The sequence below is a fragment of the Psammomys obesus genome, unplaced genomic scaffold, assembly GCF_907164565.1.
Source record: "Psammomys obesus unplaced genomic scaffold, mPsaObe1.curated_primary_1811, whole genome shotgun sequence".
Lineage (NCBI taxonomy): Eukaryota > Metazoa > Chordata > Mammalia > Rodentia > Muridae > Psammomys > Psammomys obesus.
The window spans coordinates 9,724,729-9,749,436 of record NW_026596152.1 but is presented as its reverse complement, the minus strand read 5'-3'; the positions used below and the strand labels follow the sequence as shown (position 1 = coordinate 9,749,436).

General features: G+C 57.3%; 1 protein-coding gene across 2 annotated transcripts in view; it reads left to right on the top strand.

The window, feature by feature from the left end:
• Nucleotides 1-24,339, top strand: part of Rai1 (retinoic acid induced 1) — a 64,630-nt gene extending 40,291 nt beyond the window's left edge. For both annotated transcript variants that reach the window (XM_055594078.1, XM_055594080.1), the window contains exons 2-5: nucleotides 9,220-14,748; nucleotides 18,223-18,316; nucleotides 22,921-22,970; nucleotides 23,165-24,339. In XM_055594078.1, coding sequence (XP_055450053.1) covers nucleotides 9,235-14,748; nucleotides 18,223-18,316; nucleotides 22,921-22,970; nucleotides 23,165-23,179 — 5,673 coding nt within the window. In that variant the 5' untranslated portion in view covers nucleotides 9,220-9,234 and the 3' untranslated portion in view covers nucleotides 23,180-24,339. The remainder of the gene's footprint in view (nucleotides 1-9,219; nucleotides 14,749-18,222; nucleotides 18,317-22,920; nucleotides 22,971-23,164) is intronic.
• Nucleotides 24,340-24,708: the final 369 nt, after the last annotated feature.

The window sequence follows — 24,708 nt, the reverse complement described above, 5'->3', positions numbered from 1 at the left end:
CCTTTCCAGGCTGAGATGTAACGGCGCTCTGCCCGCGCAAGGGCGGGGGCCGCGGGGGCCGGGCCGGGGGAGGCGCAGAGTCCGGAGCCTGCGAGCGAGGTGAGGAGCCCGCGTCCTCGGCCGCCGGAGCGGGCGGGCGGGCGCGCACCGCCGAGGCAGATATAGAAAGGGGGGCAGGTTAAAAATAACCCTCTTCGGCTGGGAAGCTCGCGCGCGCTCTCTCGCCTCGTTCGGTGCCAGAGGACTCCAGGGGAGGTGGCGTTGGGGAGGGCAGCGCGGGATTCCCCTCCTCCGCCGCCGGGCGGGGTGCCGCCTGCACGCCGCGGCTGCACGTGTGCGGGGCCGCGCGCCCGGGCCCCCTCGCCCCGGCCGGCGGCGCCCTCCCCGGCCCGGCGGTCCTGCCCGCCGCCCCTCCCGCGGCCCGCGCGGCTGCAGGAAGCGCTCCTTTATTCATTATTTACGAGCGTTAATAGGTTTGGGGCTCGCGGGCTGGGGGCGGAGGCGAGGACGCCGCGGGGACCCCCCAGCGTCCGGGGAAGGGTGCGAACCTGCGGGAAGGTCTGCGGGGGGCCGGGGGGTGGGGGGAGAGTGGCGCTCGGACGCAGTCCTTCGCGGGCAGGCACTTAGCCGAACGGGGCGAGGGGGCTGCAGGCCCCCCCCCCACGCCCCGCCCTGCACGGCCCTCGCCGCCGCGTCCCCGACGCAGCCCTGGCCTCATTTATCATCATCTTTGGTCAAGTGGAGTGTGCAAGGAACAGCTGCTTCACTCGGCTGACTTCCGAGGGCGGCTACAGCAGGAACCAGGAAAATGAATGATGGAGGCTGGGGGGCCGCCCCCAGGTCCGGGTGCAGGCGGGAGGGAGGCGGGGAGCATCCCGGCTGCCTCGGCCTCGTGGCGAGCGCAGCGCCCCCTTGCTCCGCGGGCTCCCACGGCCCCCGCGGCTCGCTGGCTGAGGACGGGCGGGCGTGCCGGAGGTCGCCTTGACCTTGTTGGGGTCAGTGGGTTGGGCTGCGGAGGAGGCGTCGCGGCGTCTTTGGTGGCCCTCTCCGGATTGGCGGAAGGCCGGGGGGGAGGCGAGGAGGGGGAGGGGAGCGCCGATGGAAGGTGAAATTTTACCTGCCCCTGAGGGAGTCCTGCGGATTTTCTCCCGGCGACGGCCGCGCTCAGCCTTTGTCTTACACGGCCGAAACATCTGTAGCCGCGGCGGAGAGGCCGCAGACCCCACCCTCCGCGCGGCAACCCAGTCACTCCCCTGCTGCAGCCCGCGCCTCAACGTGGGGTCCTCGCCCGCGCCCTTCCCCGCCTGGAGTCGGCGGGAAGGGGGCCGGTTGCGGAAAGGGTTAATGGCCCAGTCGCAGACCCTAATTGTCAGAGCTAGGCCCCGCTCCGTTCCAATTACCCTAAGTAGAGACTGAATGCGCAATTAACGGAGTCAGCTTGCCAACTGGAAAGCTGTCCCCGCTTTCACGTTGAGCGGAATACTCCACCAGCTGACTTGGACGAAGCAATTTCCTCCGCTCTCCCCTTTCTTTCTCCTCCAGCCCCTTCTCTTTTTCTCTCTCCTTAATAATAAAATTATACCAAGCAGTTTGCGGTGTGGCAGGCGGCCAGAAAAGCGTTTCTTTAAACGCCGCCGTCTCACAATTAGGCAGCAAGAGGATTTGACACGCCGTGGCGGCCTGACAGGCGGCTTCCTCCCTCGGGGCCGGTGCAGGAGGGGCTCCGGTGCCCTGCTCCCCCATATGGAATCGGCACTGGGAGGGGGCCAGGCTGCAGTAAGAAGCCCTTGGGGCAGGCAGCAGGGGAGGTTCTACCCAGGCTCTGGGAGGTAGCGAGCTCTTTCCCTGCTGGAGTAATAGAGGAGAGCCATGTTCACCGTTTCTGTGTGACAGAGAGGCGTCTGGGGCACACAGCTGCTGAGCCTCTCTGGGCTTCCGTCGATCTCTGCGAGTCTGGGGTTTGGAGTGTTGAGGAAGATTGTGCCCTGTTCCTGGGGGCTGGTCGATTCTGTCTTCTGAGCAGGTTAAAGACAGGACTGTCTATAATGGGCCGAACCCCCACGGGCACACAAGAAAAACTGCCATGAAGGGACCAGGGACCGGTACCCTGAAAACAGGGTGCACTGACCTGGCCACTGTAGCTGAACTCAGAACTGGACTGAGGTGGGCAGTAGCTGCTGTAGGAGGTAGCTGCTGCTGCTGGAAGCCGCGTTGCTGTTCGCTGCCTCCCAGCTTCAGGGGGCAGCTACTTGCTTCCTTCACCTTTTCCTGTCCCCGGGTGTTCTTCAGCAACATCACACAGAGTTCTCTGTGCCTTAGACTACAAAAAACTGTCCACATTTCCCAGGAACCTCGGCTCTGCGCTCAGCTCGTCCCCCACCTGGACTCTTTCTGAGCCAAAATGGGCTCCAGGAGCCAGTGGGCGCCAACACTAAAGGCTGCAGAGGAAAGAATGCAAACTTTGCTGCTACTTCCTAGTTAGCAGCCCACCCCTTCCTGCCCACCCCTTCACCCACTCGTAAAACTGCTCTGTGGTCCTCATCCCCTGAGGCTGTGATGAAGAATAAACACTATGATAAGCACAAACCCAGTGGTGTCCCTCCCGAGCTTGAGCAAGCCCTTTCCTTCAGGCTCTTACCCCGAGGAGGCAGCTCGTTCTACCATTAATTATGTAATTACTGCTGTCATGAGCCCCACAAGGGAGCAGGGGTCCCAGGAGGGGGGAGGGGCAGGGCCTCACCTATCTCCTGTGGAATGTTACCAGGGCCACCTCCACAAGCTGTGCACACGCCACAGTCCTTCTTGGAGCTCTTTCCCTCCTTCCTGCACCCAGGTCACTCTCCCTTCACTTCAGTGTTTGCCCTAGCCATGCTGCTACCGAGGCCTGCCCTGGAGCCAGAGAGCATTCTGGGTGCTCCTTGTTGCATTGAATACCGAGTCCCCAGCCCAGTGAGGCAAGAGCTAAGCTGCACGGATGCCAGCTTCACCAGTGTTTGGCGCCTGGGGCTGATGGTCAGGTGAAAGCCCACAGATGGTCCTCTTGAACTCTGCGCTGCTTAAATAACAATAATAAAAACCCCTGAGACTTGGTTGATAACTTTTTTTAACCTTGTGGGTGTGCATGCATGTGTATGTGTGAGAGAGAGAGTGTGAATGGCTTCCAGGAGCTGTTTCTACTATAGGTTCCAGGGATGGGAGTCAGTCACTAAGCCAGCTCATATTGCCAGCCCTGGTAGCATTTTTTTTTACAGTGACTTTTTTTTAAGTCCCTCTATATTAGTGACTTACTTGTGACCTCTTGGAGAAAAGGCTGCTCTGGCCCTTTCTGCCTCCCATCCTCACCTCCCTCTCAACCCCACCTTTACCCACACACACACTTTGGGACCAAGATGTACAGCCTGCGTCATCCCTCTTCCTACTACTTTGCTCCAAAGTGGGCTCTGCCCATCCTTAAGAACAGGTCTGTGTTTAATGTATGAAGCAGAGCTGGAGCCCTAGCCCAGGCCTCCCAGTCCCCACCCAGATCGACTGTTTCTCATCAACTGACCACTTACTCTGGATAGTTCCACAGAGTTAATGTGACATTTGGAGCATGATTCGTTTAATAAATATTTATTGTTCTGGGCAATGGGGACGTGGCTGTGAATAAAAGAAGCAAAAAATCCCTGCTCCTATGGAGCTTTTCATTCATAGTAATAAGTTAGGGCTAAAAGGTAAGTGCTTTGAAGAAACAGAAGGAAGCACAAGGGTGTCATTTTAAAGATGATGACAGAGAAGCAAAAGTCTGGAGCTAGGTGAAGAGTTGTGTAGCTGTCTGGGAATGGTTTTCCTATCAAAGGGGACAACCAGTGCAAAGGCCCTGAGGCCCATGGTCATGAAAGCTCAAAAGCCCAAGGTTCAAAGCCTGTTGGCATTTATTTAGAAAGCCTGCTTCTGGCTTGGCCCTTCTTTGCTACTGCTTCCAAGAGTAAGTTGTTAAGTCCTGGTCCTTCTGGACACATGAAATGTGGACCAGAGGACCAGGTTATGCTGATCTGTTTCAGCCCTCTAAGGACGGGTACTGCTGGTGCTTGGAGCATGGACCAACCCAAGCAGCCTGGGAGCTCCCTGTGAGCTACCTCTAGCCAGAACATCTGATCTTCAGACCCTGCCTGTGGGCAGCATCAGTGAAGGCAGGCTAGCCTGAGCTGGCCGCGGGAAAGGCCCTGCGCTCTTCGTAGTTGGCTCCCCATGCCTTTTCTTTTTCTCTTTGTTTAGACAGATGGGTCATGGTGCCGTTTTTTGTTTTTTCTTTTTGAGTGGTTAATAAAGTGACCCAAAACAAAGTATCCACAAGAGACTGATGAAGAAGCAGTAGCAGCTGAAGTGGCTACAGGCAGGGCAGCCCTGAAGGTGGGTACAGGGCCAGGAGACTATGGGCCCCTGCCACCGAGGGCATCCAGACTGTGACCCATTGCACCCTAGTAAGAGGCACTGCATGGCTGTGTCTAAGAAAGAGCTGGTGCAAGGCCAATGACATGGTGTTAGATTCCACTCCAGTCCCTTAGCATAATAGGGAAAGTGAGTCGGAAGGGGTTCTCCTCCAGAGAACTCAGGTCCAGCATCTTAGGGCCCTAGCCTCAGAAGATGCTGGGACATCTTTTTTTAAGTTGGTCTTGTTGTGCTGCCCAGGCCGGCTTGTTGCAGTGCTGGTAAATTGAACTTAAGGCCTCATGAATGCTAGGTGAATACTCTACCACTGAGCACTACCCTAACCTGCCTGGCTGGTCCTGAACTGGAGATCTGACCCCCTGCTTCAGATTCCAGATGCTGGGAACACAGGTTTATGCCACGACACCCTGCTAATTTTCCAGTTCAGTGATGGGGATGCCGACTGCGCATCAGGCAAGTGTTCTGAAAACTCCAAATCCCACCCTTGTCTCTTGTCTTCTACTTTCTACCTCTCATGAGCCTCTGGCTGCTCAGGACCCCAGACCCTGCTGGGGGGTGGGGTGGTCTTGAGAGGCCGAGCTTTGGTGTAGAGCTGCCTCTTCACCACCACCTCTGCACCAAGCTGACACTAGCCCTAGCCCAAGGAGTCTAGCCTAGCCTCAAAGCCTGTGGGGTCTGACTGCTCTTGTGGTTTCCATGGGAGATTCATCCCTGCCTCTCTGGCAAGACTGGCTGGCAGAGACCATCAGTTTACGTGACTGAGGGCACCCTGTGTAAGCATGTGGAAGAGGACCTCTGTTGCCTTCCTCTGCTGCTTTTTGCTGTAGGCCCTTAAGACAGTCTCATTGCCCCAGGGTATACCTGTTTCTCCCCTTATCCATCTTGCTCCCCCTTGTTACTGGGGTTACAGGCTCACACAGCTATGCCCAGCTTTTTGCATGGGTGCTAGGGTTCCAAACTCAGGTGCTCATGCTCATACAACAAGCTCTCCTACCTTCAAGTCTTATATTTATTATTCATCATCCGTGACAGATGGGGAGGCCCTGGAGGTCTCACCTACCCATTGCTCCATGAACATCTTCAATCCCTTCCTTACCAGGCCTCCTAGGCCCCGTAAATGGGGGCCTTTCTGGATTCTTGGACCATGAATGAGTTAGGCTTTCAATTTTTTTCATGTAGCTACCAGTCAGGTTATTAACAACTTTGGGCAGTTGCGAGGGCCAATGTGCCTCTTCGCACCTCTCCCTCCACCTTTCTCCAGGTAACATATCTACAGGATCCAGTGGGAGCAGTAGCAGCTCTGGCCCACAATATACCCATCTCACTGACAAGGCCAACCCTTGGGCCTGATGAGGCGCTGGGACTAATGACTACTCACTAGAGGCTGGCCAGATACTATAGGTAGGATTGCCTGCCGAGAATGAAGGTACAGCTCAGTGGTAGAGCTTAGCAAGCTAAAGGGCCTGGGTTTATCCCTAGTAGCACAGAAATACAGAGCCAGGCTTGCAGGCAGGATCTGGCCTGCTGTGGAGGAGCACACAGGAAGGTGGTTTCCTATGCATATGTTTTCCTGGCCTAAGCCCAGCTCTGCTTTCTTGCTGGTACAGTAAGATACACTTTCTGGTGTGGGGTCCATGAGAGGGGTTTGAAGTCTCTGCTGCTCAGCTAGAGTCACAAGCAAGTCCTTTGGCCCTCTCAACCTCACCTTTAGTTATGAAAAGGACAAGATAAAACATCGAGGTGCTCCATAGCCAGGCGCCCTTCCTAGAGTCTTTGAGAGAAGAGCTGTGCCCAAGGCTCAACCTCACCATGCCCCTCAGCACACTGTTCTATGGCTGTGTTGATGGCTTGTGGTCCGCCGCCACTGCTACGTCAAAGGAAGTTCATGCAGATTGCAAGCACTGTCAGGTTCCACAAAGATCTTGAGATCTGGCCTTGTTGGGCCTGGTGTGCTCTTCATCCAGTGTCTGGAATAAACAGTGGGTTACAAGGGTGGAGTATTCATGTCCCCAAGGCCACGAGAGTTGCTCTAAATTCCCATCAGCTGCCTGCCAGATTCTGCCAGAGTGGTTGAGGGGAAGCCTTGGCAAGTTCCCAGGAGAAGTGGGGAGGGGAAGAAGCCAGGGCAAGGTTCCTTCCCAAGCCTCACTGCTGTTACTCCAGCCATCTCTGCTTCTTCCCTCCATGTTGAAAGGGCACCTGTGGGGGAATTCATCCTTCCATCTGCTCTCCTGATGCTGCCCGCCCCAGTCCTCTGCTATCTGCCTCGTGTCCCTTTTATGTCCTTTCCTGGCGCTCTTGAAAAATAATCATAATCGCAATAATTAATAACAACAGAGCCCACTGCAAGCCTGAGGTGGCTCTTAAAGAGGCAGCACCCTATTTTCTCCTGGCAGAGCCAGCAGGATCTCTGCAGCTACAAGCTGGTAGCTAGGATGCCACCATGCCTGAGCCTTTGTTTCTGTCCCTCCCTCTGCCAGGGTTGGAGGGTGGTGCTGGGGCACATGTTTCTGCCTGTGTCCTCCAACAGGCACTGGGCCTCTGGGATTTTAATTGAACTGTCTTTTCTTAGAGATAGATGCTTTCCACATCCAGCTGCCTGTGTGCATCGGGAAGCTAGCCTGTAATCCTGGGTGGGGAAATTAAAAGGCGCAGCAGCTGGACTGATTAGATGGGGCAGGGACAGAACAGGCAGGGAGGGGACACTGTTCATGGCTCCCCTCTTTTTAGATAATGTCTCTGGCAATGGATTTTGGGGAATGTGTGGATAGGAGGGGAGGGGAGAAACACACACACACACACACACACACACACACACACACACACAACTCTAGCCGTAGAAATGTTAATGATATCCACAGGACACTCAGCAGGAAATGAGAGTGATCTGGGACTAATAAAAACCAAAATGTAATTTGTGCAGATATACGAGGGAGGCAGATGTAGCATTCAGAGCAGTCCGGGTTTGTACGTTCTGAACCTATAAACACACACCCAGGGAGGACATGGAACTGGCATTTTATGTCCTGATCTTAGAAGTGGTCCTGAGCAGGGGTGGCATCCATCTGCATCCAGAGGATGCTCTGATCTGGGAAGATGGGGGCAGGAGGCACCAGGCTGCCCACTTGAAAAGATGCTGCCTCCAGCCCCTCTGGATTGGCACAGCCTGGGTGTTTCATCCAAACCACGAGGACTGGAATGAAGTAGAGCCACAGGGTAGGTGGGCACTGTCTTCATGAGGGGTTAGAGACATGTGTGATGAGTTGGGGGTAGGGCAGGCAGGAAGCTTTAACAGTCTGGAGAGGAGGAAAGTTGTCTTTGGGTCAGCTAGGTCAAGCCTGCTTCTGTGAGCTAAAGGGGACCGTCTGGATGCCGGGCGTGCCCTGCCCCACTGAGTGCAGCTCCGATTTTGCCCCCTTCCCTGGATAAATTCCCAGACAAAGGAAGGAGAGCAGACTAAAGGGAGGCTGGACTTCCCTGGCAATACCTCTCCACTCTGGCCTCACACCTCTGTGTTCCTTTCTGCCAGGTACCAACCTCTCCTCCCCCACACAGTTCTCCACAAAACAAAGCCCTGAAACCTTGTGGGCTGTGGCAGGCTACACCTCCATCTCAGTGTGTTTTGGGAGAAGAACTGGAAAGTCCCAGTTCCCTCCTGGGGAACTTGGGCTGCTCGAACTCAGAGAGCTTTTACTGCCCACCTTTAGCCTGTGTGGTTGCTGGGTAAACCCTAAATCTTTGGGGTGCAGGGCCAATAGCCAGCCTTTGTGATATCTCCAAAGCTTGGGGACATTCCTCTTTTCCACCACTGAGGATTTTCTGGGGTAAACAAGCCAATCAGTTGAAGGAAGCCAGCTGAGTTTCACAAGCCTGGGTTGTGACTCTTATCCACAAAAGCCCCTGCCTTTCCTGGTCCTGTCCACTATGTCAGTGCCGCCTGCACCAGCCCTGACCTGGGAAAGTTGGGAGTGGCTCAGCAGGAAGGGACAGAGAAGGAGGGTAGAATGTTCTCCAGCGGTCAGGGGACTGCGTCTTTGTCCCCTATTAGTATGCGTCCCCACACTCTGGACTACATAATCTGTTTATGCACCTATGATACCAAGAACAGGAGGCAGGTGCTACCATCCTTCACTCCCAGGAGTCGGGAGGGGGGGTGCTTTATGTGGACAGTTGCTTAGCAGCCCCCAGCCAACATCTGCCAGAAGGGGCAGAGTCCAGATGGCACGGCAGGGGAGGGCTGTGTGAGCGTGCATGTACATGTGCCTGATAGGGTCCTTTGTACATGTGTGGATTCCTGTATGTGCAGTCACAGCAGGCCTGGCACGCAGTCTCTCCCCAGCTGGGGAGGGGGTCCTCACGGGTACCCAGTGTGGCTGGGTCATGCTTAAGGACGGCTACACAAAGTCTAAGATTAAGGGATCCAGCAGGCCCCCAGGGAACAGAGTGGAATTGCTCTGCTAAATGATTTTGAGCTGTCTACATGGACTGGGCGTGGTGCTACAGAGGATGGAGAGGAGGAGCCTGGCAAGAGGGGCCTGGGGTGGCCGTTCCTTTGACTTGCTCCATGCAGCCTGTTATGGACTATTCATTTCAGCGGCAGCTCTCCTTAGCAGGGCTCAGCTGCAGGCGCTGTAGACGCAGGATTTCAGAGCACACTTCTCAGACCCAGAGCTCGTCAGTCTGTGCACAGCTGGTGGGAAGGTGGTCGGGAGGGGTGCTGGGTGAGGCGGAAAGCAGAGCGTGGCCCATCTGAATTGTTCTCCCTCTGCACCACTCTTCTCTTCACAGATAACTGCCCGAGCCATGCAGTCTTTTCGAGAAAGGTGTGGTTTCCATGGCAAACAGCAAAACTACCCACCAGCCTCACAGGAGACATCACGACTGGAGAACTATAGGCAGCCAGGTCAGGCTGGGCTGAGCTGTGATCGGCAGCGACTGCTGGCCAAGGACTATTACAACCCACAGCCCTATACAGGCTATGAGGGAGGCACTGGCACAGCGTCTGGCACAGTGGCCACGGCAGCTGCCGACAAGTACCACCGAGGCAGCAAGACCCTGCAGGGGAGGCCAGCTTTTCCCAGCTATGTTCAAGACAGCAGCCCCTACGCAGGGCGCTACTCTGGCGAGGAGGGTCTTCAGACCTGGGGGGGCCCGCAGCCACCACCCCCCCAGCCACAGCCCCTGCCAGGGGCAGTGAGCAAGTATGAGGAGAACCTGATGAAGAAGACAGTGGTGCCCCCAAACAGGCAGTATCCTGAGCAGGGCCCCCAGCTTCCCTTTCGGACTCACAGCCTGCATGTCCCGCCACCACAGCCTCAGCAGCCTCTGGCGTACCCCAAACTCCAAAGGCAGAAACCACAGAATGACCTTGCCTCCCCCCTGCCCTTCCCCCAGGGCAGCCACTTTCCCCAGCATTCCCAATCCTTCCCTACCTCCTCCACTTATGCCCCGACAGTGCAGGGAGGTGGGCAGGGGGCCCACTCATACAAGAGTTGCACAGCACCGTCTGCCCAGCCTCATGACAGGCCAATGAATGCCAACGCGAGCCTGGCCCCGGGGCAGCGGGTCCAGAACCTTCACGCTTATCAGTCGGGCCGCCTTGGCTATGAGCAGCAGCAGCAGCAGCAGCAGCAGCAGCAAGCACTTCAAGGCCGGCACCACACCCAGGAAACACTCCACTACCAGAACCTCGCCAAGTACCAACACTACGGACAGCAAGGCCAGGCCTACTGCCCATCGGACACAGCTGTCAGGACTCCGGAGCAGTATTACCAGACCTTCAGCCCTAGCTCCAGCCACTCCCCCGCACGCTCTGTGGGTCGCTCCCCTTCCTACAGCTCCACCCCGTCACCACTGATGCCCAACCTGGAGAATTTCCCCTATAGCCAGCAGCCGCTTAGCACTGGGGCCTTCCCCGCAGGCATCACAGACCACAGCCACTTTATGCCCCTGCTCAACCCGTCCCCAACAGATGCTGCCAGTTCTGTGGACCCCCAGGTCAGCAACTGCAAGCCCTCGCAAAAGGAGAAGCTCCCCGACAGCTTGCTGTCGGACCTCAGCCTGCAGAGCCTAACGGCACTCACCTCACAGGTGGAAAACATCTCCAATACCGTGCAGCAGCTCCTGCTGTCCAAAGCTGCCATGCCCCAGAAGAAAGGGATCAAGGGCCTCGTGTCTAGGACTCCAGAGCAGCACAAAAGCCAGCACTGTAGCCCCGAGGGCAGCGGCTACTCAGTGGAGCCAGCGGGCACGCCGCTGTCTGAGCCGCCCAGCAGCACCCCGCAGTCCACTCATGCTGAGCCGCAAGACACCGACTACCTGAGTGGCTCCGAGGACCCGCTGGAGCGCGGCTTCCTCTACTGCAGCCAGGCCCGCAGCAGTCCCGCCAGGGTCAACAGCAACTCCAAGGCCAAGCCCGAGTCCGTGTCCACCTGTTCTGTGACCTCACCTGACGACATGTCCACCAAGTCTGACGACTCATTCCAGAGCCTGCACAGTACTCTGCCACTAGACAGCTTCTCCAAGTTTGTGGCAGGCGAGCGGGACTGCCCGAGGCTGCTGCTCAGTGCCCTGGCACAGGAAGATCTGGCCTCTGAGATCCTGGGGCTGCAGGAAGCCATTGTGGAGAAGGCTGACAAGGCCTGGGCTGAGGCTTCCAGCCTGCCTAAGGACAGTGGCAAGCCACCCTTCTCACTGGAGAACCACAGCGCCTGCCTGGACACTGTGGCCAAGACTTCATGGTCACAGCCAGGGGAGCCAGAAACCCTTGCTGAGCCCCTGCAGCTGGACAAGGGTGGCAGCACCAAGGACTTCAGCCCAGGGCTATTTGAAGACCCTCCCGTGGCCTTTGCCACCACTGACCCGAAGAAGACAACCAGTCCCCTGTCCTTTGGCACCAAGCCTTTGCTTGGAGCAGCCACGCCTGACCCCACCGCAGCAGCATTTGACTGCTTTCCAGACACAACCACTGCCAGCTCAGTGGACAGTGCCAACCCCTTTGCCTGGCCAGAGGAGAACCTGGGTGATGCTTGTCCTCGCTGGGGCCTCCACCCTGGTGAGCTCACCAAGGGCCTGGAGCAGGGTGCGAAGGCCTCAGACAATGTGGGCAAAGCAGACGTCCACGAGACCTCCGCCTGCCTGGGCTTCCAGGAGGCGCATGCCATTGGGAAGCCAGCAGTTGCGCTGTCCGGGGACTTCAAGCAGCAGGAGGCAGACGGGGTGAAAGAGGAAGTGGGCGGGCTGCTGCAGAGCCCCGAGGTGGGCAAGGCTGACCAGTGGCTGGAGGATAGCCGGCATTGCTGTTCCTCCACCGACTTTGGGGACCTGCCACTGTTGCCGCCCCCCGGCAGGAAGGAGGACCTGGAAGCTGAAGAGGAGTATTCTTCCCTGTGTGAACTGCTAGGTAGCCCTGAGCAGAGGCCCAGCCTGCAGGACCCACTGTCCCCCAAGGCCCCACTGCTCTGCACCAAGGAGGAAGCAGAGGAGGTTCTGGACACCAAGACTGGCTGGGCCTCCCCATGTCACCTGTCTGGGGAGCCTGCTGTCCTGCTGGGCCCCTCTGTGGGTGCTGAGTCAAAGGTTCAGAGCTGGTTTGAATCTTCTCTGTCACATATGAAGCCAGGAGAAGATGGGCCAGAGATGGAGAGAGCTTCAGGTAGTTCTGGCACTTCAGAAGGCTCTCTGGCCCCGAAGCCTAACAAGCCTGCTGTGCCTGAGGGGCCCATCGCTAAGAAAGAGCCTGTGCCACGGGGGAAAAGTTTGCGGAGCCGGCGAGTCCACCGAGGCCTGCCTGAGGCGGAAGACTCTCCGTGCAGGGTGCCAGCACTTCCCAAAGACCTCTTACTCCCAGAGTCCTGCACAGGACCTCCGCAGGGACAGGGAGAAGGGGCTGGAGCTCCAGGCCGGGGGCTGTCAGAAGGTCTCCCCAGAATGTGTACCCGCTCTCTTACAGCTCTGAGTGAGCCCCAAACGCCTGGGCCTCCAGGCCTGACCACCACTCCCACACCTCCTGACAAACTGGGAGGCAAACAGCGAGCTGCCTTCAAGTCTGGAAAGCGGGTAGGAAAACCATCACCGAAGGCCGCATCAAGCCCCAGCAACCCTGCCGCCTTGCCTGTTGCCTCAGACAGCAGCCCCATGGGCTCCAAGACCAAGGAGCCAGACTCCCCCAGCATGCCTGGCAAGGACCAGCGTTCCATGGTCCTCCGGTCTCGCACCAAACCCCAGCAGGTCTTCCATGCCAAACGGCGGCGGCCCTCAGAGGGCCGGATCCCAGACTGTCGTGCCACCAAGAAGCTCCCTGCTAACAACCACTTACCCACTGCGTTCAAGGTCTCCAGTGGGCCCCAGAAGGAAGGCCGGGTGAGCCAGCGGGTCAAAGTACCCAAGCCCGGTCTAGGGAGCAAGCTTTCAGATCGGCCTCTCCACACGCTCAAAAGGAAGTCGGCTTTTATGGCTCCTGTCCCCACCAAAAAGCGGAGCCTCATTCTGCGAAGCAGCAATGGAAGTGGGGTAGATGGGAGGGAGGAGAGGCCTGAGAGCTCCCCTGGCTTCTTAAGGAGGGTGGCCTCACCGCAGAGGGCCAGGCCCAGGGGCAGTGGGGAGCCACCCCCAACCCCACCCCTGGAGCCACCTGCTGCATGCATGGGATTGGCCACGCCATCATCCCTGCCCAGTGCTATGAGGACCAAGGTGCTGCCACCCCGAAAGGGCCGCGGCCTCAAGCTGGAGGCCATAGTACAGAAGATCACCTCACCTGGCCTCAAGAAACTTGCATGCAGAGTGGCAGGGGCCCCTCCTGGGACACCCCGGAGCCCAGCCCTACCTGAGAAACGTTCAGGGGGCAGTCCTGCTGGGGCAGAAGAGGGCGCAGGAGGAATGAGCCCTGGGCAGATGCTACCAGCAGCTTCAGGGGCCGACCCGTTGTGCAGAAATCCAGCCAGCAGGTCCCTAAAAGGCAAACTCTTGAATAGTAAGAAACTGGCCTCTGCTGCCGACTGTCCCAAAGCTGAGGCCTTTATGTCCCCCGAGACCCTGCCATCCCTAGGGACTGCCCGGGCACCGAAGAAAAGGAGCCGGAAAGGCAGGACCGGGGCCTTGGGATCCTCCAAAGGCCTGTTGGAGAAGCGGCCCTGTCCTGGCCAAGCTCTGAGCCTCGCTCCCCACGACAGGGCCAGCAGCACTCAGGGCGGAGGTGAGGACAACTCCAGTGGAGGAGGCAAGAAGCCAAAGACAGAGGAGCTGGGACTGGCCTCCCAGCCCCCCGAAGGCCGGCCCTGCCAGCCCCAGACAAGGGCGCAGAAGCAGCCAGGCCAAGCCAGCTATAGCAGCTATTCAAAGAGGAAGCGCCTCAGCCGTGGCCGGGCAAAGACCGCCCACGCTTCGCCCTGTAAGGGCCGTGCCACCCGGAGGCGGCAGCAACAGGTACTGCCCCTGGACCCCGCCGAGCCTGAAATCCGACTCAAATACATTTCCTCCTGCAAGCGGCTGAGGGCAGACAGCCGCACCCCGGCCTTCTCGCCCTTTGTGCGGGTGGAGAAGCGAGACGCCTACACCACCGTATGCACCGTTGTCAACTGCCCCGGGGACGAGCCCAAGCCTCACTGGAAGCCCTCCTCTGTTGCCTCCTCCTCCTCCTCAGAACCAGCTGGGGCCTCGCTGACCACATTCCCTGGGGGCTCCGCGCTGCAGCCGAGGCCCTCCCTGCCCCTCTCCTCCACCATGCATCTGGGGCCTGTGGTGTCCAAGGCCCTGAGTACCTCTTGCCTTGTCTGCTGCCTCTGCCAAAACCCGGCCAACTTCAAGGACCTTGGGGACCTCTGTGGCCCCTACTACCCTGAGCACTGCCTCCCCAAAAAGAAGCCAAAACTCAAGGAGAAGGTGCGGCTGGAGGGCCCCTTTGAGGAGGCCTCTCTGCCTCTCGAGAGAACACTCAAAGGCCTGGAATGTGCAGCCAACACCACCGCTGCCACCACGACTGCCACCTCCGCCGCCACCACGACCCTGGGGAGGCTGTCCAGGCCTGATGGCTCAGCCGACCCCGCCAAGCAGGGCTCCCTGCGCACCAGCGCCCGGGGCCTGTCCAGGCGGTTGCAGAGTTGCTACTGCTGTGACGGTCAGGGGGACGGGGGTGAGGAGGTGGCCCCAGCTGACAAGAGCCGCAAACACGAATGCAGCAAAGAGGCCCCTGCAGAACCTGGTGGGGACACCCAGGAACACTGGGTACATGAGGCCTGTGCTGTGTGGACCGGCGGGGTGTACCTGGCGGCCGGGAAGCTCTTTGGGCTGCAGGAGGCCATGAAGTTAGCTGTGGACATGGTAAGGAGCTAGACCAGCTGGGGTGGGGGATGGGATTTGGAAGCACTGGCCGGCTGGCAGAGGTGTCTCCAGGGCTTTATTGTGGGTCACTTGTGCCCATAGCCAAAGAGCACAGCCTCTACTCTGTGGAGGCCCTTGAGGGAGTGTGGAGGCAAGCTGAAGCCCTCCCGGGGCAACAGCAGGACACACTTGGCCATCCTGCCCCAGGGTGAGTGCTGTAGTTCCCGTGTTCTGCTGGGCCAGTCTTCCCACACATGCTACCCAAAACTGGAGCTGCTGGGTCTTGGCAAGACAGTCCTTCCGGAGCCGAATGCCAAGGTGCCTGGTCTCCGCCTGAACTGAGGCAGAGGGATAGTTCCTAAACAAAGTGTGGCCAAAGCATGGGCCTCTGGCCCTGGGCCGCACCGGGTTGCCTGGCCACAGAAGCCCTGAAGCTCCAACCTCCCTTCAGAGAACTCTAGACTGCCACGTGCACAGCCGCTCTACCCTGCTCCCTCCTCTCCTGTGGGGCAAGGTCACAGGACCCAGCACACTGGCACCTGTTGGTCATTAGGGCTCTGTCTGGGACCACAGGTCTGGGAAGGAGAAAGCGGTCCGAGTACCGGCTGCAGCTAAGATTCCTCAGGCCGAGGGGTCTGGCAGAGGCCACTCCAGAGCCCATGTTCCCCAGAAGTTTTGGCCCCAGGGCGGCAAGGCCACTTCTGCCTCTGCAGATTATGCCCTGGCTCCAGGGCAATGAGGCCCCAGGCCCGCTCCTCCACACTGGGTCTCAATGGGTGTCCATGCCAGTTCTGTTTACTTCCTCCTCTTCCCTTCCTTCCTTCCCTCCTTCCCTCAGCCCAGTGTGGGCAGCTTGAGCCTAGAGAACCCTGACGCTCCAGTGTCCTCCCAGTTCCCCACACTTTGCTGTCCTAGCTCCTCAGAAGCATCCTGCCCAGGCAGGCCCCACCCCTGACCGTGGACCACTGTGGATGCTGCGATTGGCTCCAGGCTCTAGGTGCCTCCTGCCCACAGTAATGACTAGAGAACCTCCCTGGGCCCTATTGTCTGCCCACAAGACACCACAACTTTCAATACCTCAGCCAGTTCATGGAGCAGACACTCATGGTCCTGGACCTCCTATCTTCTTCCTGTCACTGGCTCCATGGTAACTTTATCTTCACAGCTACCTTGAAATAATCTTGTCTCCCCCTTCAGCTGGAGAGATGGCTCAGTGGTTGAGAGTACTGGCTGTTCTTCCAGAGGACCTGGGTTCAGTTCCCAGCACCCACATGGCAGCTCACAACTGTAACTTGAGTCCTAGGAGATCTGACACTCTCCCATAGACATACATGTAGGCAAAGTACCAGTGCATGGAAAATAAAAATAAATAAATTATTTAAAAAAGAAAAGGAAATAACAGGCCTGGAACCCCTGTCCAGCTGGTTGTCCCAGGACCCTGTACCATCCAGGGCTTCTTTGGGGGTCCAGCTCATTTCATGTCCCCAACCTGACATAAACAAGGGAAACATTGGTGAGTACAGGTAAAGGTCCGGGCACCCTGGCCTGACCCTGTGCCCCGACCTCTTCTTCCCATGCTGGCACACACAGAACACCTTGTTGAGCTGAGGGGGTGTATAGGTCACAGGGTCACAGCCGTAGTTGTAGCCAGCTCACTGCCGAGCCCCATCAACTCTGCCACACCCCAGGGTAAGAAAGCCAGGAGAGGCTGTCACCTGATAAGGGCTGGCTGCATACTGAAGGCTTCCCCCTGACAGAGGTGGGCATGGCTGGCAGCTGGGACCTGTTGCTAGGCTGTACCCCACAGCCACGGGCTCATGACATGGTACCCCAGAATATGCTGGGGGATAGGGTTTCCCATGTCCTCTGGAGAGTGACCTTTAGGGTCAAGTTCAGCCCACTGCTTTCTGCCTCAGTGGCTTGGCTCTGCTCTCTCCAGGATCCAGGCAGACCCAGGTTCAAGTCTAGCTCCAGGAAACCCTCGCATCCTCTGCATGCCACAGAATGCCAGCTCCCACCGAGTGCCCTGGCCAGGCCTTGGTCTTTCCTGTCCTCCCCGGGGCCTGCTGCCATCTCTCAGCACGCTGTGCCCGCCTTCCAGGTCTCTAGCCGCCCAGGCTGCCCACAGCCACACCCCTGATTTCAGTGTCCTCGTGCACCTCATTTCCTGGCTGGAGGAGTGCTGCAGTTCAGGGAGCTGGGCCTGACTCACCCTCAGGAGACTGGTGGCCTCTGGGTATGGGCACCTGAGCCAGGAAATGAGGCACAGTTCATCAGCTATGACCCCTGAAAGGGTCCCGGGGCCAAGACAAAAGTCTTCATCCTTCTGTGCCTTAGTCTCTTCATGTCTGCCATGAGCAGAGTCCCGCCTCAGGAGTTGCTCCGGACTCCCTGCCACAGGGGCCCCCATAGTTACCCTTGGACCCCCTAATACTTTCAAGGGCCACTGTGAGTGAGACTTGGCCTACTGTGGGACCTCCACATGTGCTTCATCTTCCTTTGATGGCTTAAGAGGTGGGGCTAGGGCTTGAGAGCCTAGGCTCTGCTTGAATGCCTTACTCTCATGCTGCCCCTCCCCCCTGCTGGCCAGTCCAGCTCCAGAGCTTTAGGACGGAGGGAGCCTACCCTGCGAGAGCAGCCTGGGCCTGCTGGGCTGCAGCTCAGGGTCTGCCTGGAAGTTTGAGCCTGTGGGCTGTTCCCAGCTGTTTCCTCTGGCCTAGAGAAGATGTGTGCTGTGTGCTGGACTTCCGGCCACGCCTGGCACCGAGTGTCCTGTTGCTTACTGCAGTGCTTAGCTTCTGAGCCCGCTGCGGCCTCTGCTTCCCTCCTGCCTCACTGCCCACCGTGGTGACAGGCTCGGGAGCAGGGGTGGCCTGGGGACCATCTATGTCTTCCCCTATGCCAAGGTTTGGTGTCACTTCTCCATTAGCGCTCTCGTCATTGTCTTGTCCTAGCTATGTCACAGCCTCTGAGCCCAGCAAAAGTCGTTATGGAGACCAACCAGGGGCACAGACATTTCCTGGGAGGTATCAGATTCACATGAGATCAGCCTCTTGGGGGCCATATGTCCACTCTTCCCCCCAGCTCCTTTCTTTGCATCTGCTGCTGCCATTGGGTAGAGAGAGTGCTTCTCGCCTTCTCTCTCGCATGGAAGGGGCCTGTCTCGCCATCTGGAAAGTGGAGGTCAGTGAAAGCCGCCCCCCTTACGGCTGCTAGGAGCCAGCGGGTGAGGACACGTCAGAGCCAACACGTAAGCAGCACCTGACAGAGGGTGGCTGCCAGCCATGGCCACTGTGGTGACTAGCACCACTAGCCCAAGAGGGTCCCCCACCCAGTGCGCCAGCCCAGGGGGTGGCAGAGGGCCAACTCTGGAGGGCATTTCCCTCCCTGCTGCATTACGGTGGCATTCTGGCAGAAGTGCTGCTGGGCCGGGACGGAGCATACAAGGACTCACTTGCCTTCCTCTCTCTCCAGCCATGTTCCAGCTGTCACGAGGCCGGGGCGACCATCTCATGCTCCTATAAGGGATGCATCCACACCTACCACTACCCTTGTGCCAATGACACAGGTAAGAGCTGGCTGTGGGGGGCTGTGGGGGCCTGGGTACAGCTGTTCCAGGCACTATGTGACTCTCAGAGCCCTCACCTGCTCCAGCAGCTCTCTCGTCGTCCTCTTCACCTCTGCCTGCATTTGGATGTGGAAGTGGGTCAGCCCCACTTAACTGAGTGAGGACTTCCCGGAGCTCCGAGGGGGACGGAATCACAAACGATCGAATCATAAACGATAGCGTAGAGCTCTGAGCAGCGAGCTCGGCAGGGGAAGTGGACGGGCGTGGGCTTTTAAGGACGAACGGGGTATGCTCGACAGAGAAAAGGAGAAGGGTGCTACACCAACTGAAACCAAATGAGGGGCTGAGAGTGCGGCTCCGCGGTGGGCTGCAGCTAACTGTCCTGTGCTCTTACACAGGTTGTGTCCACACCAACCTACTACCTGAGTGCCAGGAACGCCAGCCCTTAGTACAGAAAAGTAAAACCAGGGGAATGAGGGTCGAAATGGAGGCAGGCCAGCGGTCACGGTGGCCATCAGGACCCGCCATGCAGGGTCTGGAGCAGGCCTGTGTGGTTTGTACGGGCTCTCTTTGGCCTGCCCTCATGCTTCCTCGTTGCCTGTGGGCCACAGGACCAGGAAGCCCAGCCCTAACCGATCAAGTGGGGAACTTGAAGCGCTTGTCTAGAAAGCAAGCATCTGCTCACTGGGGATGGCAGCATCGCTCTTATCCAGATCCAGCCCTGGTGGCACTTCCTCCCGTGTCCATCTTGCAGTCTTTACGCTTAGGCCCCATCTGCAGAGCTGGGGTGCGAGCAGCTCTTTATGATATCCAGAGAATGCAGCCTCACGGGTCAGAGGCCGTTCCTATCCTCCATCCCTCTCAGCTCTGGCCTGGTCACTCGTCCTAGCCTGAGTAATCACCAGTGCTCTTTCTGCTTTCTGGATCCACACGGGGTCTCAGACGGTTGACAGGCTTGGTAGGGCTGAGCTGCTAACACTTACCAGAAAGGGATGGTAGGGCACAGGATCGGGGTCCTCACTGGCTCCGCCTCCATCAGTGTGGCCTGTGTTGGAATTCAGACTCAACCACAGGCACGGCCTCGCTCCTTATCCCATCTTCCTCAGCCAAAGTTTGCGTGTGGCAGTTCACTTTCTTCCTGGTCCCTAGCTGCATCCTTATCGTGTGTTCTGTCTCACCCACAGCCACACAGGCTTTCTGTGCTGGTCCTGCTCCAGGCTTGTCCAGCCTCCCCAGGGGCTCAATGAAGGGGCAGACAAGACAGACAGCATGTTCTGCCACAGTAACAGAGGGTGTCTTAGTTATTTTTCTGTTGCTATGATAAAATACCCTGACAAAAGCAAGTTAGAGGTGGGAAGATTTACTGTGGCCCACAGTTCCAGCTCACAAGTCACCACAGTAGGGGAGTCATGGCAGCTGGGACTCAAGGTCACACTGTATCCGTCAAGAAGCAGAGAGCAGAGCTGACTGTGCTGGCACATGCCTTTAATCTCAGCACTTGGAAGGCAGAGGCAGGTGAGATCAGGGCCAGCCTGGCCTATGGTTTAGGACGGCCAGGGCTATGCAGAGAGACCTGTCTCTGGGGTGGGGGTTGGGGGAAGTAGAGAGGAGCCAGGCATGGTGGGGGACACTAATCCCAGCCCTTGGGAGACAGGCAGAGGTCTACATAGCAAGTTCCAGGCCAGCCAGGGCCATGCAGTGAGACCCTGTGTCAGATGGCTGGGCAGTTAAGAATCCTCTTGCTGAGGTCCCACGTTTAGTTCCCAGCACCTGCATACTGGTGGCCTACAAATCCTGCTCCAGTGGCTCTGATGCCCTCTTCTGGCTTCTGTGGGTATTGCATCCATGTGCACAAATATACTCAGAAATACATTTATATACATATTTAAAAAGTGAAACTTGAGCCAGGTGTGGTGGCACATGCCTTTCATCCCAGCACTTGGAAGGCAAAGGCAAACATATTCTATGAGTTCAAGGCCAGCATGGTTTACAGAGTGAGCTCCAGGCCAGCCAAGCCTACATAGTAAGTCTCCCCTCCCAATAATGATAATAATGATAACTTTTTTTCTTCAAAAAGCAATAGCAACAGAGAACAACAGATCTCACTGCAATTAACCTAATCAATATACTCCTTCATGGGGCTGGAGAAATGGCTCAGCAGCTAAGAGCACCAGCTGCTTTTCAGGAACACTTGAGTTTGATTTTCAGCACCCACATGGTGGCTTTATAACCATCTGAAATTCCAGTTCCAGGGCATCTGAGAGCCTCTTTCTGCCTCCACCGGTATACCAGACACACATGTGGTGCATAGACGTACAATGTAGTCAAAACACCCATGAGTGGAAAAATTTTTAAAAAGATAATCCTTCACAGGCATACCCAGAAGTCCATCTTCCAGATTTTTCTAAGTTGACAGGGCACAGTATCATATCAGAAGAGGAGAAAGTGTGTTTATAAGAGAAACCCATTCTATCTGAGCTGGGAGGAATCTGGGGAAGATTCCAGACAGATGACATTGGAGCCCGGCCCTAAAATATGACAGGAGTTGAACTGTGGCTAGTTAGCGGCAGGACTATAGACCAGGCACGATCACTTCACAGCAGTATTTAAGACTCACCAAGTCTGAGGCCTAAAGGGGCCTGGGAGGATAAGACAGGATAAGATGACCAAGACTGATGGACTATCACAGAGGTCCAAGCAGGAGAGAAGGTTGCTTCTGAACGGTCGAACCATGCATCCTAGAGACGGTTGGTACAGCATTCATAGGACTTGAAAAAGTGAGTGAGCAGGCATGTCCAGCCTGGTTTCCTCATTTCACGACGTTGATTTAGGCTTGGCTGGTAAGGGAAGATAGGGGCTAAGCGGGGCTAAGCTCCTAGCCCTCCCATGCCCAGTTTAGTGGTTTAGAAAGCACTGTTTTGTTGTTGTTTTGTTTTTGGTTTTCGAGATGGGATTTCCCTGTGTAGCCTTGGCTATCCTAACTCACTCTGTAGACCGGCTGGCCTCGAACTCACAGAGATCGGCCTGCCTCTCCCTCCCTGAGTGCTAGATTACAGGCGAGTGCCACCGCACTCAGCATAAAGCACCATATCTTAATACCTTCAAGGGCACAGTTACCAGGCACTGCAGGGGTGGGCTGCTCTTGGCAGTCCCCAGCTGAGCCAGTGCTGTCTGCCTTAGGTGGTGCTAGCACATCCCGAGACAGCAGCAGAGCCCTGCGAGGACAAGTAACAAGGCCAAAGGCAGGTCACTGTGTAGCTCAGGTTCAAAGGGCGGGGAGCCAGGTAGCTAAAGGTTGGGGTACAGTAGGTTTGGGCTTGCATCCTCAGCACTTGGGCTGGGGATGGGGCCCAACTCGTTAAACAGCTGTCAGGGAGGCGGAGCCCCGGGAAACAGCAGCTAGGGCAAGTTCCTGGCCACGTGGCGGGGGAGTGCAGGAGCAGTTTGCCACACGGGGCCAGCCACTCCTAGGTGTCCTGAGGCTCCCAGGTTGCTAGAAGCAGACTGACCACTGACTATCCCCTTCTGCCCCTCACTTCTAGGAGCACAGCAGCTACAGCACGGGGTCCAGTTTGAACATCTGTTTTCAGTCCCGAAGCTGCCTGTGCCCCACCCCCGCCCCCCCCCCCCGCTCTCAGCTGCTGGGGGTGTGGTGGCGGCGCTGACTGCGGGCCCCCCCCCCCCCCCCCCCACTGTTAGCAACCAACCTTGGTTAGGTTGTGTCTGAACCGAGGTCCAGCCTAGCCCCAGAGCCAGCGGGTGTGCCTGAGCCCACCTACCTGCAGCAGTTGACCCTAGACCCAGCTTCTCCCGCAGCTTTCTCAGCTGCCATCCACCTCCCTCCCCTCTGGGTGGAGAAAAGGGACGAAAACGTAGGCAGGCCCTGCACCAAACCCAGTATGAGATAGGACACCACGTCTGGGAAGCTGAGCCCCTGGTCAGGGGCAGAGAAGGGAGAAAAGATGGGTTGAGGAGGGCTTTCGGGTGGTGGGAGGCCCAGAGGATGGGAGCTTGGTGTTCTGGTGGCAGCTAGCAAGGGTGTCTCATGGTAGCAGCATACAGCCCCAGGCAGGCGTAAGGACAGGCTGGACTTAGCCATCCTCTCTGGACATCTGGGGGATTCATGCAGACCTGGCCTTACCTCCTCCTCCTCCTCCTGTCTCCTAAGAATGAGCCCTTCCATCTGGAACACTTCCTCTGAACATGAGGAAGGGTCCTCATGACAGCACACAGTAGGTACCTTGCTGACTCTTCTACAGTGTGGAGGCTGAGGCTCCACTCCCCATTTGTCTCACCCAGAAGCCATGGGTGCTTTCTGAGCATGGGCCTCTCCCGCCCATTGTGAAGAGGTTGGGGCAGGAGTGGGCGTGTCTGGGAATGAGAGTTGGCTCTGCACTGGGACCTGGGTGGCATGGAGATGGCCATGTAGCCATGAGCCAGGGGCAATCTAGGAGTATAGGGCAGGAAGGGAAATACCAAGGGAGAGGCCAGGGGGCTGCACTAGGGTTTGGACTAGCGAGCATCTGAGCAGGACCTGAGTGCTCAGTTAAGCCTGGCAGCCAGCCCCTGCCCTGCACTGCCACAGAAACTTCTCTTTCTCACAGGTTGCACGTTCATTGAGGAGAATTTTACTTTGAAGTGCCCCAAACATAAGGTAGGTGAACAGGCTCCCCAGAGAAAACATTTCCTACCCCATCCAGTTTCTCCCTGCCCTGTCAGAGGGTAGGGAGGGTGCTTGGCCAGGGCCCAATGGTACTTCCCCACAGCTTGAGGAGAGGGCTCAGGGCTCACATGGAAGGGCAGGGGTGAGCCACAGCAGTTGGCCGTAACGTGCTGTCCCTCCCACAGAGGCTGCCGCTGTAACCCCCACGTGGCCGAGCCTCGAGGAAGAGGAGCTGCGCCCACAGCCGGTCCTTGATCCCATCCCGGGTCTTGGTTCCGGCTGCCTCGGGCACTGGCATGAGGCCGGGGTTACGAAGAAAACCGGGGCCAGGCTTGGTGAAGGCAGGCCACCGGGCGGCTAGACCCGGGCCTGTGGCCTCAGGTGGGGTGCAGGTCCCCTGCAAGTTCTGAACCAACACGGCATGCAAGCTGTGCCCTGGGAAGAAGCTGAGGGCGCCGCTGGCTCGGCTGACGGGGCGGACCCCAGCCTTCCTGCAGAGGCCCAACTGGCGGGGAGCATGGCCCAGCACTTTAGCTCCAAGGTTTTGCCCAGGGTCATGGCAGGCCTGGGCTCAGGCCAAGCGGTCCCTGACGAGGGCTGGCCTGGGGGGGGGTGCCCTGTGGCTGCTGTTTGTCCCCTTTCCAGTCTTCCACCCTACAGTCGGAGCCAGGTCTGGAAGCTTGAGGGAACCGGACCTAGCTCCCTCCCCTCTACCAGATGTGCAGCTGTCCCAGAGCACCACCACGGGACCCAGGGACCGCCACGTGCTCAGCCTGCAGGCGGGGACAGTGCTAGATTCGTGTACAAACCTGTGTACCCCTCTCTCTATATGTTATATAGAATGTATATATGTTGGGAACATGCTCGCTTCCGTGTGTCGCTGCTGTGCGTCGTGTGCTCCACAGCACAGAGCCCTAACCTGGCCTTGGCCCGGGTGGGGGCCAGAGTGATGCCCCTTCCCCGTGCAGCCGCTGCCACCACCACCACCACCTTGGCCAGCCCTCACCTGTCCCGTCTGTGTTCTCAGCTCTGTCCACGCTTCAATAGGCCTGATGCAGCCCCCTTTCCCTGCAACTTTCTGTACATATGACTGTAAAATGGTAAACGTGTGTATTATATCTGGCCTCGTTATATAGTGTATATATATGTATACATATACATATATATAATATATATGAAGACTGTAAATGTTAAGACAACTAGTGTTCTTATTAGTATATTGCTTCACACTGAAGATTGTGTGTATCGAGCTGTTTCTAAAAGATGTTTATTTTCCTTAAGAGTTAAAAAAAAAAAAAAAACAGTCATTGCATTCAGAAAAAAAAAAAAAGTCAATAAAGATACCACGATTGTTTTGGAAGTCTGCAGCCTGTGGATGCCAACCAGATTCCCTAAGGGGCTGGGAATGGAGGGAAGGGCCAGGGGGGACCCCTATGTGGTCTCAGGTTCTGACTGTGGTTCAAGACTTTGCCAGGTGTGCGTGTGTGTGTCTAGACATACAGAGAGATCGTCACCCTGAGACATGGCGGAGGGCTGGAAGGCAAAGAGACAACTGAGACTATCAAGGCCCCTCAAGGTTGCTGTAGCGAGTGTGGCCATGACATCAGCGGGGCAGGTTGGCTAAACACACCATTACAAGGCAGACGCCAGCAAATACACCTTTACAGCAGATGGGAAGTCCTGCTTCCCAAAGGACAGTCCAGGAAGGATGGCAGTCAGATAAGGCAGA